The sequence below is a fragment of the Salmo salar genome, chromosome ssa19 (assembly GCF_905237065.1).
Source record: "Salmo salar chromosome ssa19, Ssal_v3.1, whole genome shotgun sequence".
NCBI lineage: Eukaryota > Metazoa > Chordata > Actinopteri > Salmoniformes > Salmonidae > Salmo > Salmo salar.
Window position 1 is genome coordinate 48,592,163 of NC_059460.1, and position 20,096 is coordinate 48,612,258.

Sequence of the window (20,096 nt, forward strand, 5' to 3'; positions counted from 1 at the left end):
TTCTACTTGACAGATTCCTCAGGATTTATGTGCCAATATTTGACTCATTTGACCCGTGCCTTAATGGAGTTGTATATTCTGAAATGTACTATTGATTTATCGAAGCTCCTCCGTGCACCTGCCCCCCCCACAATTTTTTTTTTTTTAAGAAAAAATAGGTAGAAATGTCCAACTATTTCAAATTGATTTATCGGGTTGGGCCACTAATGTTGGACACTTTAATGAACTGTTCTCACCTTGGTGCGATGTTAATTTCACCTCTGGTTAACAAATCAGATTTTCACCACTTTTGTCTGTGTCCCCACTTTCTGATGTACATTTAGACTTAATTAGGGGTCAAGGCTTTGAAGCTGTAGTTGGTATTGCTCTTATATTGACCTACTACCTAGGATGATCGTCAAGGTGCTGGAGAATAGTTTCTGGTCTGTCTATTCATGTAAAACATCAGACCACTTGACCACCTAGAGCAATGTGGCATGACATCATCATGGTCAAGTAGACTATTTCCTATTTCAGTCGAAGATATCCATTTGTCACTGAAGTAGATGGATGTTAGAGAGTTGAGTGTGTTGTAGCAAAGCAACTCCAATGCAAAAACAAATGAATGCATCCTCATCCTGTCGTTGCCATGGAGCGACAGATACCGTCTTAAGCCAGTGATCAGTGTCACCCACAGAGACGGTCTTAATTTGAGTTTGTCCACTCTTCTCTCTCTCAGTTCAGTTCAATTCAATACTCTCTATCTCACTCTCCTGTCCCGCTCTCTTCATAGGAGTGATAGATACCAGATATCTAGATATCAGTGTCACCACGCAGACAGACTCTCTCTTTCTGTCTTCTCTCTTTTTGTCTTCTCTCTCTCTTTCTCCATCTCTCTCTCTCTCTCTACCACCCTCTCTCTCTCTCTCTCTACCTCTCTCTCTCTCTCCACCTCTCTCTCTCCACCTCTCTCTCCCTCTCTCTTTCTCCACCTCTCTCTCTATGATTTCTCTCCTCTGTCCCTCTTTCCATTCTTTCTGCAGTTAGACAGTTGAGTTTCCCCTCATAAGTAACTTTTATTTATTCAGGGGAGCCCAATTGAGACCAGAGTCTAATTTCCAATGGTGACCTGAGGACATAATATAAAAGATAAAAACGACAAGATACAAGATAGAATAACAAGTACATTACATAGAACATAACAAACGTCACAGCCGTCGTCAATGAAAACAATGCACACCTCAGTGAATTCATTTATCATCAGGGTTTTAAAATGCCCTAGTGGTACCAGGGAAACCAAATGTCATGAATTTTGTAAGTCATTCCAAAAAATGTAGAGCGCTAAAACTAAAAGCTGATTTACCTAATTCGGTGGAGACCTGAGGAATCTCAAGAGTTAACCAATCCGGTGAATGGGTTTGGTAACTCTTGTTTTTATGCTTCAACAATCAAGTTAGGTAGGTTGGAAGCTTCTGTAGTAGAGCTTTGTAATCAAAAAGTAAGTAATGATATGATCTACGGGACTTTAATGAGGCCCAGCCAACCTTTTAATACAGGATGCAGTGATGCATATAAAAAATGTCACCTGGGATAAAGCGAAGGGTGCTATAGTAGACGGCATCCAAAGGTTTAAGAGTAGTGGCTGCTGCATTCTGATAAATGGTGTCACCGTAGTCAAAAACTGGCAGGAAGGTTGACTGTATAATCTGCTTCCTGCTGTTTAGGGAGAGTCATGATCTATTTCTATAAAAGAAGCTTACTTTAAAGCTCAGCCTCTCTACTAGCTCATCCGTATGTTTTTTAAACGTCCAATTTATTCTCAATCCAAAAGCCCAGATATTTATAGGCGGGAACCTGCTCGATGAAAGAACCATCTAATGCATAAATGCCAGCTGAAATATTTCTACAAGAATTACATTTAGTTTTTCCAACATTAAGTACGAATTTGAAATCAACAAGGACTTTCTGCAAGGCAACAAAATCAGACTACAGCTCCAACATAGTCAGATGTAGGGGCAATAGCGTACATAACAGTGTCATCTGCATACAGATGAATGTTACAGGTTTTTGCAGATAGACCAATATGATTTATATAAATAGGACAGGTTCCAAAATCGACCCCTTCAGGACACCTTTAGTAATATTGAGGTAACTTGACTTGGCACCATCAGAAAGCACACATCGTGTTGTGTCTGATAGATAGTTCCCAAACCACTTGCAAGACGCCTGGTCGATGCCCATTTCAGACAACCTTTGAATGAATAGAGGATGGTTGACAGTATGAAATCCATCAATCAAATGTATCTGAAAAGCCCTTTTTACATCAGCCGACGTCACAAAGTGCTATACAGAAACCCAACCTAAAACCCCAAACACCAAGTAAATGCCTTGGATAGGTCTATAAATATGGCAACACAGTGATTCCTATTATCTAAGTCATTTAATATATACAATAAGACAAGCGTAGTTACTGAAACGGGGCTATGTCCAGGCCTATAACCAGACTCTGCTGGGGAACCAGGGCTGTGCATTGATAGGACTGTAGGTTGGTTCCCCCTGAGCACTGAGCAGCACCAATCCGGTGCTAAGGCAGGCAAAGTGTCCCACTCACACCTACACACTTATCCAGAGAGTTCTCTCTCTGCTATGCGCCACATGCCCCTCTGGGCTATACATATACATATAAGTGTCTAGCTAGCTATACATAATACATCATAATATAGGCCTACTTTAGCAAGGTACATATTTAAGACACTCACTGTGAAAACAAACTAACTTCACAGGAAACTATATCAAGGACATAAAGTGTTTTTATTTGCTCTATCCTCATCAACCTTTTAGTTGTTCTTGAGGTTTGTGAGTTTAAAGAAAACCCATTTCAATTTCTGTATTTTTGTTTGTTTTGAGTTACAACCAGATTACTATTCAGGCCAAGCAGATGGTGGAGATGAGAGTATTGACAGAACGTACAACACACTTTGATGGTGGAGATGAGAGTATTGACAGAACGTACAACACACTTTGATGGTGGAGATGAGAGTATTGACAGAACGTACAACACACTTTGATGGTGGAGATGAGAGTATTGACAGAACTTACAACACACTTTGATGGTGGAGATGAGAGTATTGACAGAACTTACAACACACTTTGATGGTGGAGATGAGAGTATTGACAGAACTTACAACACACTTTGATGGTGGAGATGAGAGTATTGACAGAACTTACAACACACTTTGATGGTGGAGATGAGAGTATTGACAGAACTTACAACACACTGATGGTGGAGATGAGAGTATTGACAGAACTTACAACACACTGATGGTGGAGATGAGAGTATTGACAGAACTTACAGCACTCATTTCATTAGGGGGCAGGCATTGCCAGCCTCAGTGGGGCTCAGACCTGCATCTCTCATCCATCCATACACCACACTGACTGTGAGCCAGCTAACCACTAACCCTTCAGTGTCCTTCCACTGGGTCTGTGACAGAGAGATAGAGAGAGACGGAATCTATCCCTCTACCCCCCCCCCCAGTCTCCTTATTCAACTATGTGGTCCTTAACCCTGACTACACACCCACTCAGCCCTATTTCACACCACTCAGTCCTATTTCCTTAACCCTGACTACACACCCACTCAGCCCTATTTCCTTAACCCTAACTCACACCCACTCAGCCCTATTTCCTTAACCCTGACTACACACCCACTCAGCCCTATTTCCTTAACCCTGACTACACACCCGCTCAGCCCTATTTCCTTAACCCTGACTCACACCCACTCAGGCCTATTTCCTTAACCCTGACTACACACCCACTCAGCCCTATTTCCTTAACCCTGACTCACACCCACTCAGCCCTAATTCACACCACTCAGTCCTATTTCCTTAACCCTGACTACACACCCACTCAGCCCTATTTCCTTAACCCTAACTCACACCCACTCAGCCCTATTTCCTTAACCCTGACTACACACCCACTCAGCCCTATTTCCTTAACCCTGACTCACACCCACTCATCCCTATTTCCTTAACCCTGACTACACACCCACTCAGCCTTATTTCCTTAACCCTGACTCACACCCACTCAGCCCTATTTCCTTAACCCTGACTCACACCCACTCAGCCCTATTTCCAGTGATCCAAGATGCAAATAAAGCAGCAGGATAAATGCTGCGAAGGGAAGCCCACGCCGTCTCATATCTGATGAAAGAGTAGCCGTGATGTTTGGCCTGGGTGGCCAATTGACTGTGCAGCCACTTGTTGTGACTGAGACTCATCACATTTCTCCCAGTATACACACACAACAGATATGTTAACAACACTGTGGTGTCTATTCAGTCAACAGTAAAGCCTCAATAGCTTTCAACCGCTTTTTCTAACCCCTTTTCTTTCCCCCACTCATGCAGTTAACCGAGGCACAATTTTAGAATAAAATAGAATAGGACTCGAAGTCCCTAAGTTTAAATCAGCAGGTATTCAAAGCCATTCCCTGTAGGCTCATCCATCCGCCTCAGGAGGAGACAGATCTTTGACCTTGTAAGAGATTGATGTGTCTGGTGAAAACCACCTCAGCCCATCCCGGGCATACAAGGATCAGGTTGATGTCAGTGCAGCTGCAGCATAGCTCTGTCCAAAATAGCCTCAAACTCCATTCTCAAGACTCCCATAGTGGCAATCATATTATAGTATACACAAGCCATCGCTGGGGTAATAAGGAAATAGAATATTTTGAGATATATTTTGGGCGGTCAATTTGGGTGATATAGTCTGCTGACATCATTGCTGTTCCTCAAATGATGTCCTATCTGTGAGTGACTCGTTGGGTTAAGATGTGTGCTAAGTAGAACCTGTGATCTCAGGTTGGGTCTTGTAATGATGATGTCATGAATCATGTGTTTTGGAGTCTGACTCCTGACATTTCTTCAAGAGATTCCTTTGTGCCTATATCTATCTGCCTCATTAGAGATGACCAGAAAAGGGAATGGGTGGTGGTGATTTGTGTGTGCGTGTAAAACCGATAATGAATACCCATTGCCTTAAAGAGCTCAGGCACTGGCACCTGTTGTGCTCACTGTGCCTTTGACTTCGTTAGGCGGTTTGAGAAAATCGGAATATAATCCTGTTTTTTATCACCATCCAGTTTGAATTCAAAGTATAACTAAAACATTAGTGAAGTATGACATGATACATGAAAGATGGACTGTAGTGGATTCTAATAGGTGTGATCTGTTCTTAGCAAATCAACCTTGATAGTGTACTATGCTATCATACTACAAAGCAGTTATTCTTTAGAAAAGTTCCCTCTGGAAAAATCGAGTTATTCAATTCTATAAGTGGTTCAACAGGTGTTTTTGATTTCTAATATACGGACATCACAACTTATGTTTTAGAATTCTTTATTGATTCCACATTCACTTTGTTCGAATCCAATTCACCTCACATACCAAAATCACAATGCATTACTAACCCCCCTCCCCTTTACATTGTATTTCTCTTGAATGGGCGAAGGAGCCATATTGTGATTTGAATGGCCTCTCGTCTTGGGAGTAACGCTAGCCTCGCTGGCCTGGAGTGTGTTCCGTTAGCTGCATTATTGCTCGCTATTGATTTCTGCGATGATGACCTTCGATGGCGTTGGTCCAATCTCCTAGCAGCATCTCTCACACAGGTTATCACAGTTAGAGGAGTGGGCACATGCAGGGGTTGTCTCTTGACATCAAACATCCATGGTCATTGTCACAAGCGACGCTCTACTTTGGAATCAGCCAATGTCCTGGTGTCATATTAGGGCGAGGGGGAGGCAGCATAGAAATAGAATCTAGTAATTATATTTCTATGGGAGGAACGTTGCCCCTGCAGGGTCAAAGAAGCATTTAACTATTTAACCAATCAAAAGGTCAGATGTTAGCCGATGATCTCATCACCCTCATTATTCTGAAATGGAATACTAATCCTAATTGGCCCCAACACCAACCTCAAGTGAAAGCTAGTGCTGCTTCAAATAATGCAGAATCCATCAAATCGAAGACAGGTATATAACCCACTTTTAGACTTAGGTACACTTATCAGAATCCATCAAATCGAAGACAGGTATATAACCCACTTTTAGACTTAGGTACACTTATCAGAATCCATCAAATCGAAGACAGGTATATAACCCACTTTTAGACTTAGGTACACTTATCAGAATCCATCAAATCGAAGACAGGTATATAACCCACTTTTAGACTTAGGTACACTTATCAGAATCCATCAAATCGAAGACAGGTATATAACCCACTTTTAGACTTAGGTACACTTATCAGAATCCATCAAATCGAAGACAGGTATATAACCCACTTTTAGACTTAGGTACACTTATCAGAATCCATCAAATCGAAGACAGGTATATAACCCACTTTTAGACTTAGGTACACTTATCAGAATCCATCAAATCGAAGACAGGTATATAACCCACTTTTAGACTTAGGTACACTTATCAGAATCCATCAAATCGAAGACAGGTATATAACCCACTTTTAGACTTAGTTACACTTATCAGAATCCATCAAATCGAAGACAGGTATATAACCCACTTTTAGACAGGTACACTTATCAGAATCCATCAAATCGAAGACAGGTATATAACCCACTTTTAGACTTAGGTACACTTATCAGAATCCATCAAATCGAAGACAGGTATATAACCCACTTTTAGACTTAGGTACACTTATCAGAATCCATCAAATCGAAGACAGGTATATAACCCACTTTTAGACTTAGGTACACTTATCAGAATCCATCAAATCGAAGACAGGTATATAACCCACTTTTAGACTTAGGTACACTTATCAGAATCCATCAAATCGAAGACAGGTATATAACCCACTTTTAGACTTAGGTACACTTATCAGAATCCATCAAATCGAAGACAGGTATATAACCCACTTTTAGACTTAGGTACACTTATCAGAATCCATCAAATCGAAGACAGGTATATAACCCACTTTTAGACTTAGGTACACTTATCAGAATCCATCAAATCGAAGACAGGTATATAACCCACTTTTAGACTTAGGTACACTTATCAGAATCCATCAAATCGAAGACAGGTATATAACCCACTTTTAGACTTAGGTACACTTATCAGAATCCATCAAATCGAAGACAGGTATATAACCCACTTTTAGACTTAGGTACACTTATCAGAATCCATCAAATCGAAGACAGGTATATAACCCACTTTTAGACTTAGGTACACTTATCAGAATCCATCAAATCGAAGACAGGTATATAACCCACTTTTAGACTTAGGTACACTTATCAGAATCCATCAAATCGAAGACAGGTATATAACCCACTTTTAGACTTAGGTACACTTATCAGAATCCATCAAATCGAAGACAGGTATATAACCCACTTTTAGACTTAGGTACACTTATCAGAATCCATCAAATCGAAGACAGGTATATAACCCACTTTTAGACTTAGGTACACTTATCAGAATCCATCAAATCGAAGACAGGTATATAACCCACTTTTAGACTTAGGTACACTTATCAGAATCCATCAAATCGAAGACAGGTATATAACCCACTTTTAGACTTAGGTACACTTATCAGAATCCATCAAATCGAAGACAGGTATATAACCCACTTTTAGACTTAGGTACACTTATCAGAATCCATCAAATCGAAGACAGGTATATAACCCACTTTTAGACTTAGGTACACTTATCAGAATCCATCAAATCGAAGACAGGTATATAACCCACTTTTAGACTTAGGTACACTTATCAGAATCCATCAAATCGAAGACAGGTATATAACCCACTTTTAGACTTAGGTACACTTATCAGAATCCATCAAATCGAAGACAGGTATATAACCCACTTTTAGACTTAGTTACACTTATCAGAATCCATCAAATCGAAGACAGGTATATAACCCACTTTTAGACAGGTACACTTATCAGAATCCATCAAATCGAAGACAGGTATATAACCCACTTTTAGACTTAGGTACACTTATCAGAATCCATCAAATCGAAGACAGGTATATAACCCACTTTTAGACTTAGGTACACTTATCAGAATCCATCAAATCGAAGACAGGTATATAACCCGCTTTTAGACTTAGGTACACTTATCAGAATCCATCAAATCGAAGACAGGTATATAACCCACTTTTAGACTTAGGTACACTTATCAGAATCCATCAAATCGAAGACAGGTATATAACCCACTTTTAGACTTAGGTACACTTATCAGAATCCATCAAATCGAAGACAGGTATATAACCCACTTTTAGACAGGTACACTTATCAGAATCCATCAAATCGAAGACAGGTATATAACCCACTTTTAGACAGGTACACTTATCAGAATCCATCAAATCGAAGACAGGTATATAACCCACTTTTAGACAGGTACACTTATCAGAATCCATCAAATCGAAGACAGGTATATAACCCACTTTTAGACAGGTACACTTATCAGAATCCATCAAATCGAAGACAGGTATATAACCCACTTTTAGACTTAGGTACACTTATCAGAATCCATCAAATCGAAGACAGGTATATAACCCACTTTTAGACTTAGGTACACTTATCAGAATCCATCAAATCGAAGACAGGTATATAACCCACTTTTAGACTTAGGTACACTTATCAGAAGCCATCAAATCGAAGACAGGTATATAACCCACTTTTAGACTTAGGTACACTTATCAGAATCCATCAAATCGAAGACAGGTATATAACCCACTTTTAGACTTAGGTACACTTATCAGAATCCATCAAATCGAAGACAGGTATATAACCCACTTTTAGACTTAGGTACACTTATCAGAATCCATCAAATCGAAGACAGGTATATAACCCACTTTTAGACTTAGGTACACTTATCAGAATCCATCAAATCGAAGACAGGTATATAACCCACTTTTAGACAGGTACACTTATCAGAATCCATCAAATCGAAGACAGGTATATAACCCACTTTTAGACAGGTACACTTATCAGAATCCATCAAATCGAAGACAGGTATATAACCCACTTTTAGACTTAGGTACACTTATCAGAATCCATCAAATCGAAGACAGGTATATAACCCACTTTTAGACAGGTACACTTATCAGAATCCATCAAATCGAAGACAGGTATATAACCCACTTTTAGACTTAGGTACACTTATCAGAATCCATCAAATCGAAGACAGGTATATAACCCACTTTTAGACAGGTACACTTATCAGAATCCATCAAATCGAAGACAGGTATATAACCCACTTTTAGACAGGTACACTTATCAGAATCCATCAAATCGAAGACAGGTATATAACCCACTTTTAGACAGGTACACTTATCAGAATCCATCAAATCGAAGACAGGTATATAACCCACTTTTAGACTTAGGTACACTTATCAGAATCCATCAAATCGAAGACAGGTATATAACCCACTTTTAGACTTAGGTACACTTATCAGAATCCATCAAATCGAAGACAGGTATATAACCCACTTTTAGACTTAGGTACACTTATCAGAAGCCATCAAATCGAAGACAGGTATATAACCCACTTTTAGACTTAGGTACACTTATCAGAATCCATCAAATCGAAGACAGGTATATAACCCACTTTTAGACTTAGGTACACTTATCAGAATCCATCAAATCGAAGACAGGTATATAACCCACTTTTAGACTTAGGTACACTTATCAGAATCCATCAAATCGAAGACAGGTATATAACCCACTTTTAGACTTAGGTACACTTATCAGAATCCATCAAATCGAAGACAGGTATATAACCCACTTTTAGACAGGTACACTTATCAGAATCCATCAAATCGAAGACAGGTATATAACCCACTTTTAGACAGGTACACTTATCAGAATCCATCAAATCGAAGACAGGTATATAACCCACTTTTAGACTTAGGTACACTTATCAGAATCCATCAAATCGAAGACAGGTATATAACCCACTTTTAGACAGGTACACTTATCAGAATCCATCAAATCGAAGACAGGTATATAACCCACTTTTAGACTTAGGTACACTTATCAGAATCCATCAAATCGAAGACAGGTATATAACCCACTTTTAGACAGGTACACTTATCAGAATCCATCAAATCGAAGACAGGTATATAACCCACTTTTAGACAGGTACACTTATCAGTTAATTGGAAATTGCCTTTCGGCTAGAGCAGGTTTCGTGGGCGGTTCCTTTGCCTTTTACAGTTTTGGCATCCAGACAAACTAGTGGATTTGATGTGGGATGATTAGATAGCCAGATAATGTGCTAACTGGAATGTCTGCTTATTGAGGCATTTACTGCCCACTTCAGTATTTTAGTTGTTTAAAAACGGATGTTTTTTCCTTTCTACTTGTACACATTCATTCTGAAAATATATAGCAACTTACAAACACAACGTTGGATAGTGTACAAGGGGAGGAGCATGATGTTGCTAGTGCTATACATACTAAATATACATGCTTTTGAGGAAACTGATATTTTGGCAGTGGTGGGGAAAAAGTAGCCAATTGTCATACTTGAGTAAAAGTAAAGATAGCTGAACAGAAAATGACTCAAGTAAAAGTGAAAGTCACCCAGTAATATACTACTTGAGTAAAAGTAAAAAAATATTTGGTTTTAAACATACTTAAGTATCGAAAGTAAATGTAATTGCTAAAATATACTTAAGTATCAAGAGTAAAAGTATAAATTATTTCAAGTTCCTTATATTAAGCAAAGCAGACGGCACCATTTTCTTGTTTTTTATTTTATTTATGGATAGCCAGGGGCTCACTCCAACACTCAGACATCCTTTACAAATGAAGCATGTGTGTTTAATGAGTCCACCAGATTAGAGACAGTAAGGATGACCAGGGATGTTCTCTGTTTAATGAGTCCACCAGATTAGAGGCAGTAGGGATGACCAGGGATGTTCTCTGTTTAATGAGTCCACCAGATTAGAGGCAGTAGGGATGACCAGGGATGTTCTCTGTTTAATGAGTCCACCAGATTAGAGGCAGTAGGGATGACCAGGGATGTTCTCTGTTTAATGAGTCCACCAGATTAGAGACAGTAAGGATGACCAGGGATGTTCTCTGTTTAATGAGTCCACCAGATTAGAGACAGTAAGGATGACCAGGGATGTTCTCTGTTTAATGAGTCCACCAGATTAGAGGCAGTAGGGATGACCAGGGATGTTCTCTGTTTAATGAGTCCACCAGATTAGAGGCAGTAGGGATGACCAGGGATGTTCTCTGTTTAATGAGTCCACCAGATTAGAGGCAGTAGGGATGACCAGGGATGTTCTCTGTTTAATGAGTCCACCAGATTAGAGGCAGTAGGGATGACCAGGGATGTTCTCTGTTTAATGAGTCCACCAGATTAGAGACAGTAAGGATGACCAGGGATGTTCTCTGTTTAATGAGTCCACCAGATTAGAGGCAGTAGGGATGACCAGGGATGTTCTCTGTTTAATGAGTCCACCAGATTAGAGGCAGTAGGGATGACCAGGGATGTTCTCTGTTTAATGAGTCCACCAGATTAGAGGCAGTAGGGATGACCAGGGATGTTCTCTGTTTAATGAGTCCACCAGATTAGAGGCAGTAGGGATGACCAGGGATGTTCTCTGTTTAATGAGTCCACCAGATTAGAGGCAGTAGGGATGACCAGGGATGTTCTCTGTTTAATGAGTCCACCAGATTAGAGACAGTAAGGATGACCAGGGATGTTCTCTGTTTAATGAGTCCACCAGATTAGAGGCAGTAGGGATGACCAGGGATGTTCTCTGTTTAATGAGTCCACCAGATTAGAGGCAGTAGGGATGACCAGGGATGTTCTCTGTTTAATGAGTCCACCAGATTAGAGACAGTAAGGATGACCAGGGATGTTCTCTGTTTAATGAGTCCACCAGATTAGAGGCAGTAGGGATGACCAGGGATGTTCTCTGTTTAATGAGTCCACCAGATTAGAGGCAGTAGGGATGACCAGGGATGTTCTCTGTTTAATGAGTCCACCAGATTAGAGGCAGTAGGGATGACCAGGGATGTTCTCTGTTTAATGAGTCCACCAGATTAGAGGCAGTAGGGATGACCAGGGATGTTCTCTGTTTAATGAGTCCACCAGATTAGAGGCAGTAAGGATGACCAGGGATGTTCTCTGTTTAATGAGTCCACCAGATTAGAGGCAGTAGGGATGACCAGGGATGTTCTCTGTTTAATGAGTCCACCAGATTAGAGGCAGTAGGGATGACCAGGGATGTTCTCTGTTTAATGAGTCCACCAGATTAGAGGCAGTAGGGATGACCAGGGATGTTCTCTGTTTAATGAGTCCACCAGATTAGAGGCAGTAGGGATGACCAGGGATGTTCTCTTCATACCTGCGAGAATTAGACACATTTCCTGTCCTGCTAAGGATTCAAAATGTAACGAGTACATTTGGGTTTCAGGGAAAATGTATGGATTAAAAAGTACATTATTTTCTTTAGGAAGGTAGTGAAGTAAAAGTAAAAATGTATGGATTAAAAAGTACATTATTTTCTTTAGGAAGGTAGTGAAGTAAAAGTAAAAGTTGTCAAGAATATAAATAGTAAACTAAAGTACAGATACCAAAAAAAAGACTTAAGTAGTACTTTGCACCACATATGTTACAGTTTCTTTCAAACAGTAGGCAAAATTGGATGCTCTGTCTGTAGGATCCTGTTTATTATTGAACAGTCCCAAACGATTCATGAAAACATTACTCGTTTTGCTTTTTTGCTTTTTTTGGAATCTGGAAGGTAGATCACAGGCAGCAGGCCCTCTGATGTCAAAGAACTCATTCAGTTGTCCTGGGTACTAATATTCCATTAATATTTCAGCATAACACTATCTGTTTGTTCACCCGTAGAGATATTTGTGGCATTGCAGTGACTGTGCAAATACTGTAGCTAGCGTTGATACAAGGGCGACAGTCACCTGGGCGTTGTTGGGTTACAGCCTTTCTGATGTCATGTGACTCATAACCCTAGTCAGCTATTGGGTAATTAGTCATTTATGATGGCCAGCCATACAGAGGGCATATGGACTCTGAATGTATCTCTCATCTGTTGCTGCCCCATGCTTGTCCATACATCCATTCTCCAGACACAACAAACCAATGTAATCAAGGCTCAATGTTCCAGAGCAAACTCAAGACCCAGACACATTTAGAGCTGTTTATATGGGAGCTGGAGCGTTTGGATATCTAGTCAGGTAGTAGTGGTTTCCGAGCATTTACATACTGACTGCACTGTGCACTCACCGCCCGTCTGCAAACGGCTATTGTGTTAGGAAGAGAAATCTTTTTTTTTTAAGAAGAAATAATCTAGCAAGTGCACCATCCCTTGAAAAGCCATTTTCTCCATGACCACTTATCTTTCTTTCAGGGGGAACTCAGCAGCGTGTCGACGCGGTGTTATTCATATCGAGCTGTCTGTCTTCTCATAACTACCCATTAATATTTCGTAAAGGTGTGTGTCGGAAGCAGGGAAGTTGGGAGCGATGGGAAAGTGACGCCCCTCCCCGGTTAACAAATGCAGTCCCTTGAAGCAGCAGATCTCTCCCAGCCTGCCACCCAGGAACAGTGTTCATCAAATCACTCACTCGTGCCCTCTCTTCAGATGCCTCGCCACCACCACCGCAGCCTCGCCCCACTGCTTTGCGCTAGACTGTTCTTCTACCGTAGTGGGTTGTGGGTAATGATCGGTGCAGACTGATCTGCGAAGGGTGGACATTTAAGGAAGTGAAATCTGACTTTTTGAGGTAATAACTGTAAACTAGCAGAGCTTCCTGTTGTAGGGAGTGGAATTTGAAGCAGCGTTAAGGGTAGTAAGTAGCAGGAGGCAGCAGGATCAGGTGCAAAATACTGGCCAGGTGAATGAATAAATCCAATATTTACATCATCTACAAAGCTATTTACAAGATGAACAGATTCTCAAAATACAGATTTGAATCTAAATCGAAAACGTAAGCCTCAATCAAGCCTACCCTGCCAAACCAACTATAGCAGCTTTGCGTATAACAGGCTATGGACAGCCTCCCCACACAGCTCACATACCAAACCAGGTTGGGGTATAACAGGCTATGAACAGCCTCCCCACACAGCTCACATACCAAACCAACTATAGCAGGTTGGGGTATAACAGGCTATGGACAGCCTCCCCACACGGCTCACATACCAAACCAACTATAGCAGGTTGGGGTATAACAGGCTATGGACAGCCTCCCCACACGGCTCACATACCAAACCAACTATAGCAGGTTGGGGTATAACAGGCTATGGACAGCCTCCCCACACGGCTCACATACCAAACCAACTATAGCAGGTTGGGGTATAACAGGCTATGGACAGCCTCCCCACACGGCTCACATACCAAACCAACTATAGCAGGTTGGGGTATAACAGGCTATGGACAGCCTCCCCACACAGCTCACATACCAGAGCTAGAACACTCCAGCTCACAAGTGCAACAGGTACCTTTATACCTATGGCCAAACCATTAACCACGGAGCTCTTTACCCAAATATGGCATATTAAATCATGTAACAGACATCTTCATTATACCCACATTTGCATATTCCGTCTAAATAAACATCTTAAACATTCCTGGCTTATCCTCAAAGCGGGAATACTTTCCATTAATGAATACACATTTCCTAACTATAGTTCTGCAGGCCAACAGTCAGTAAAACGTATTACTTATGGAGCCGTACATGGAGTTCCGAGATCCGCAAACTTCAAACACAGGATACATTACAATATGGAAATAAACAAACGTCTTTCTCTTCAGTGTAGCAAGTGTTCAGGTGCACCTGAACATCGCATCCATTTGGAGGATTGCAAAATTGTAATTTACTGCATTTAAATATGAAACTGAAATGCGTCACAATGCAACTTGACCAAACATTTCCTTGACACATAATTAGCCTTGTGCACAGTAAATACTCATGATACTGGTAAAAGAGGGAAAGAACAACAGTATATACATTTAGGAGTAAGGATTTACTAGATTTATGGGGAAACATGAACGCGCTAAACAATTTATAAGGATAATTAAATAATGCATGTCCGTGACGAGAGCTACTGAGTCAGCTTGTCACACTCCTACTCTGAAACTTTGATATGCCCATAGATTATATTATTGTTCAACAATATATTGAAAGATTTGCAAAAATAATTGTTTTTATATTTTCAATATTCATGTTGAAAATTGTCATTGAAATCACAATACTACTCATATTACAGAGCAATAGGTAAAGCTACATATAACACCAATTTTTGCTTTGTAGCATCTACAGATGAAACATTTCTGGACTCTGAGAGGAGGCTTGGGTAAGGCCAAAATGCCAGTTGTGCAACTGACTAGGTATCCCCTTTCCCGTCTCAAAATGCCACAGATGTTCCAACTTTATTCATTATTTTTGAATTACACTTTAAGTTACAAATGTCAAATACATGTCAACAATCCTTCCTCCAAAGGATCCTTCTATGGATTATATTTCGTGAAAATCACCAAAATCACGGTCCTGTTTTGTTCTAGTTTCACTAGGAATATAATGTGAACTTTCGCACCTCTGTTTCAAAGTTTCAGAACTTTTCTTTTGATATGTTCTCTTCCCTAATTTTTCCCTATTTTTTTGTTCTCTTTCAAGTGTCTTAAAGATAACTGACTTCCTGCTTGTCCTTTTCTTTTCTTCTGTCATTCTGTTCTGCTTTCTGGCTGATGTTACTATATTTGACCCCAGACTGGCAGTATGATGGTAAGGCCATAGATCTTTCTCTCTGTGAACAGACTGTAGCACTCTAATCTCCAGTTACAGCCTCATTCTGCTCATAAAGAAGCCTCATACAGCCTCATCTTTCATTACCACTCTACAATTTGCCCCCATTCTCCTTCTATCCCCCCCCATGACAGTACATCTATACATCTTGGATCGATGCATCTTGGATCGATACATCTTGGATCGATACATCTTGGATGGATACATCTTGGATCGATACATCCTGGATCTATACATCCTAGATCTATACATCCTAGATGATACATCTTGGATCGATACATCTTAGATCTGCTGTATACATATCTATACATCCTAGATCTATACATCTTAGATCTACTGTATACATCTTAGATCTATACATCTTACATTTACATTACATTTAAGTCATTTAGCAGACGCTCTTATCCAGAGCGACTTACATCTTAGATCTACTGTTTACATCTTAGATCGATACATCTTGGATCTATACATCCTAGATCTATTCAGTGTGTTCTGTCCAGTGTTGCTTCTAGACATAGTATAGCTGTGAACTCTATTGGTGCGTAACAGGAGATTACAGGTTCATGTTTTTTCTTCTCGTGTGTCTGTGAATTCCAGAATGCAAACTCTCCAGAACTGGTCCACCCGCCACCATTGTTGCCATAGATGAAGAGAGCCCCAATGGTATGTATTCTTTCCATGCAGCACTGTTGGAATAATGGTTCGATGCTGGGAAAATCATAAACTCTGGTTGAGTGAAAAGCACTCCAAGCACAGGCTTCAAGCTTGCAGTTCCAGACACAGAGCATTTGTATTTTCCAATGTAATAAAACAAAAAGACTAAAGGATGGTTCACTAAATATTAGTTCAGGAGGAGGATTCCGACCACTTAAACTCCACATTCTCTCTGTCCTAATTGTTTTCCTCGGTTGAGGGCTGAGCCATTACCAGTTTATGAGTGAATTTAAACGGGCCCACCAGGGTGGGAGGCAGCCATACATAGCATCTTTAACGCTAATGAGTGGAGCTGCTAATGCTGTTGGTTGTTGGGGCCATATTTGTCTCCCTCCCTTGACCTTCCCCGGTGGCTCCGCGCGGGGCTGGCCCTGCCAGCCACATTACAAATGGTGTTCAGCGTGCTGCACAGCCAGGGACCCTCGCTGTAGTAGATCTCTCCGTTCTCTCCCCTCTTCCCATCTTTCCCTTCTTTCTCCACTCTGAGTCACTATTGGGTGTGGCAGCTGGGCCGGGCTAGGCCGGGCTTCGTTGCGTTCTGAGCTGTAATTGCGTTTGAACATTAGTGATGCATTTGACAGGTGTTAGCAGAGGTCAGTGGCTGGCTGTTGTTTCCCTATTGACTGCCCAATGAGCATCAGAGGTTTTCCACACTGATGCTCCTTGGCAACGGATGTCAGCAGGCAGAACCCTGCTCCTTCTCACTAGGGCTGTCTACTGCTCCTCGAGGTGGTGCCAGAACCAGGGTCAGAGTTGAGACATTGGATGGAGGGCAGGTATTTGTTTGGAGTATTTTCTCCGAACCGACTGTAACTCTTCTGCAGTTCTTTGGCTTATTGTCTCTGTCACACCTCTCTGGAGTTAATTTGACTTGCAGAATAAAGCTGACCAAAGCTAATATAGTGCTAATTTCTATTTGTAGAGGATGTATTTCTTACAATTTTCATGTCTTTGTGTCCAGTGTGAAGGAAGTTATAGGTAGTTTTGCGAGCCAACGCTAAGCTCGCATGCTAATGGTATCCACTAGTTCGTAAGACTCTGGGGAAGTAGATAAAGGGCCTCGTTGCCAAAATCCCAAAGTCTCCCTTTAATCCAGTATCAAGGAATTGCATAATTATTTTAGGGAGAGAGGTTGTGTGCAGGAGTCGGAATGTGTTTGCATTGAGAGTAAAGCAAATTAGAGAAAAGCCCTTAGTTTGACTCTCTCTTTGCCAAGCTCAGTGATGCCTTCAGGATTTAAGGTAATCTGTTCCTCATGTAACAGTAATTTACCTGTGATTTTCACCCCATACAGCGTGAGAGCTCATTTAATGGATGAAACATGCCTCAGCATCATATGAAATTACTTTTTATGTCGTTTAAGCCGTGCACTATACTTATCCGAAGCAATTGCAGTCGTGAATATATTTTATATCGGCACCACAAAAATGATGACATTTCTCATATAGTGACTGTGCATGGATCCACTGTCACTTTCTTTATTCTATATGATGGATTTCATGGGTCCCCATTTTCATTTTAAAGAGTTTGCTTTCTTCTGCAGGCATAAAAAACTTGTCTGAGCTTTGGAAAAACAGTTGAGAAATGACAGACCAAAGACCAAGAACCGTGTAGGACACAGATTAACATAGCTATTTAATCATTCTCCTCAAATATGTTCCAAAATTGAATTAAATCCACATTTTCCAGCTAGAAACGGAGAGGGAGTGTTGTCAAATCAGTGTTTTGTGAGATGATTATGGAGAATAGACCTCTCTGCAGACACCATAAAGATATCACCCCCCAAAATGAAAGCAAATCAGGTCAGCTGTAAATTGTGCACCCATTTTCTTAAAAAATTTGACTTGTCTCAGCAAATTCATGAGTTTTTTTCAGGTGTACTGTACCTCACTCCCTTCCAACAGCTAGAAATAAAAAATGAATAAATGTATAGCCCTGGCGACTTTTTATTATAAAGGGGCAGTTTTATGTGTGATTGCCAAGGAGCGGAAACCTAAAGTATGTGTCATTTGAAGATAGAACCTTAACAGACTTTGAAAATTGCTCTGCATTTCTCTGCACCTTCAACAGTAGACGCTGTGACATGGGGATTATTGCTAGATTACCTCCTCATTTCAGTTTTGTTCTCATATGGTCTTTTACTGTTTAGGCACAGTGGGGAGTGTCAGATGTGGATGATGGAGTCTGAGGTGTAGGGCTAGGGTGGATGATGGAGTCTGAGGTGTAGGGCTAGGGTGGATGATGGAATCTGAGGTGTAGGGCTAGGGTGGATGATGGAATCTGAGGTGTAGGGCTAGGGTGGATGATGGAATCTGAGGTGTAGGGCTAGGGTGGATGATGCAGGGGAAGTGGAGGGTCACTCTGGACTGGCCCAGAGATTAGCTGTCAGATTGCTGGGAGGTAGTGAGGTATCATCTCTCACTCACTCACTCACTCACTCACACACTCACTCACTCACACATGCGCGCGCACACACACACACACACACACACACACACACACACACACACACACACACACACACACACACACAGAGACAGACAGACAGACAGACAAAGCTCTGAGCCAGGAGAGAGGAGGTCAGCTGATCAACAACACCCGGGCCAATGTCAAGGTCCCTTTGAGTGTCCACAATAGCACAGGAGACAAAGGTGTCAAGAAGGGGGCGGAGCAGGCAACGAGAGGGATAGGAATCATTTGTGACATCATGAGGAAGGATATTGATCTAATAGGACCGTACTGAGTGTGAAAGGAAGCTTCTGAGAGGGACTGAGTCAGAGAGAGGTTGTGTGCAGGAGTCGGAATGTGTTTGCATTGGGAGTAAAGCAAATTAGAGAAAAGCCCTTAGTTTGACTCTCTATTGGCCAAGCTCAGTGATGACTTTTTTATTTACATTTTTTATTTAACCTTTATTTAACCTGGTAGGCCAGTTGAGAATAAGTTCTCATTTACAACTGTGCGACCTGGCCAAGATAAAGCAAAGCAGTGCGACAAAAACAACAACACAGAGTTACACATGGGATAAACAAACGTACAGTCAATAACAATAGAAACATCTGTATACAGTGTGTGCAAATGAAGGCAATAAATAGGCCAATAGTGGGGAAGTAATTACAATTTAGCAATTTACACTGGAGTGATATATGTGCAGATGAGGATATACAACTAGAAATACTGGTGTGCAAAAGAGCAGAAAAACAAAAACAAATATGGGGATGAGGTAGGTAGTTGGTTGGAAGGGCTATTTACAGATGGGCTGTGTACAGCTGCAGCGATTGGTAAGCTGCTCTGGCAGCTGACGCTTAAAGTTAGTGAGGGAGATATGTCTCCAACTTCAGTGATTTTTACAATTCGTTCCAGTCATTGTCAGCAGAGAACTGGAAGGAAAGGCGGCCAATGGAGGTGTTGGCTTTGGGGATGACCAGTGAAATATACCTACTGGAGCGTGTGCGGGTGGGTGATACTATGGTGACCAGTGAGCTGAGATAAGATGGAGCTTTACCTAGCAAAGACTTATAGATGACCTGGAGCCAGTGGGTTTGGTGACAAATATGTAGCGAGGACCAGCCAACGAGAGCATACAGGTAACAGTGGTGGGTAGTA

The 20,096-nt window shown here is 41.1% G+C and overlaps 1 protein-coding gene across 2 annotated transcripts in view; it reads left to right on the plus strand.

The window, feature by feature from the left end:
- The window catches only part of LOC106578947 (protocadherin-15), a 332,275-nt gene that overhangs the window by 89,560 nt on the left and 222,619 nt on the right, over positions 1-20,096 (plus strand). For both annotated transcript variants that reach the window (XM_014158252.2, XM_045702411.1), the window contains exons 3-4: positions 15,744-15,758; positions 16,377-16,442. In XM_014158252.2, the coding sequence (XP_014013727.1) occupies positions 15,744-15,758; positions 16,377-16,442 (81 nt within the window). The remainder of the gene's footprint in view (positions 1-15,743; positions 15,759-16,376; positions 16,443-20,096) is intronic.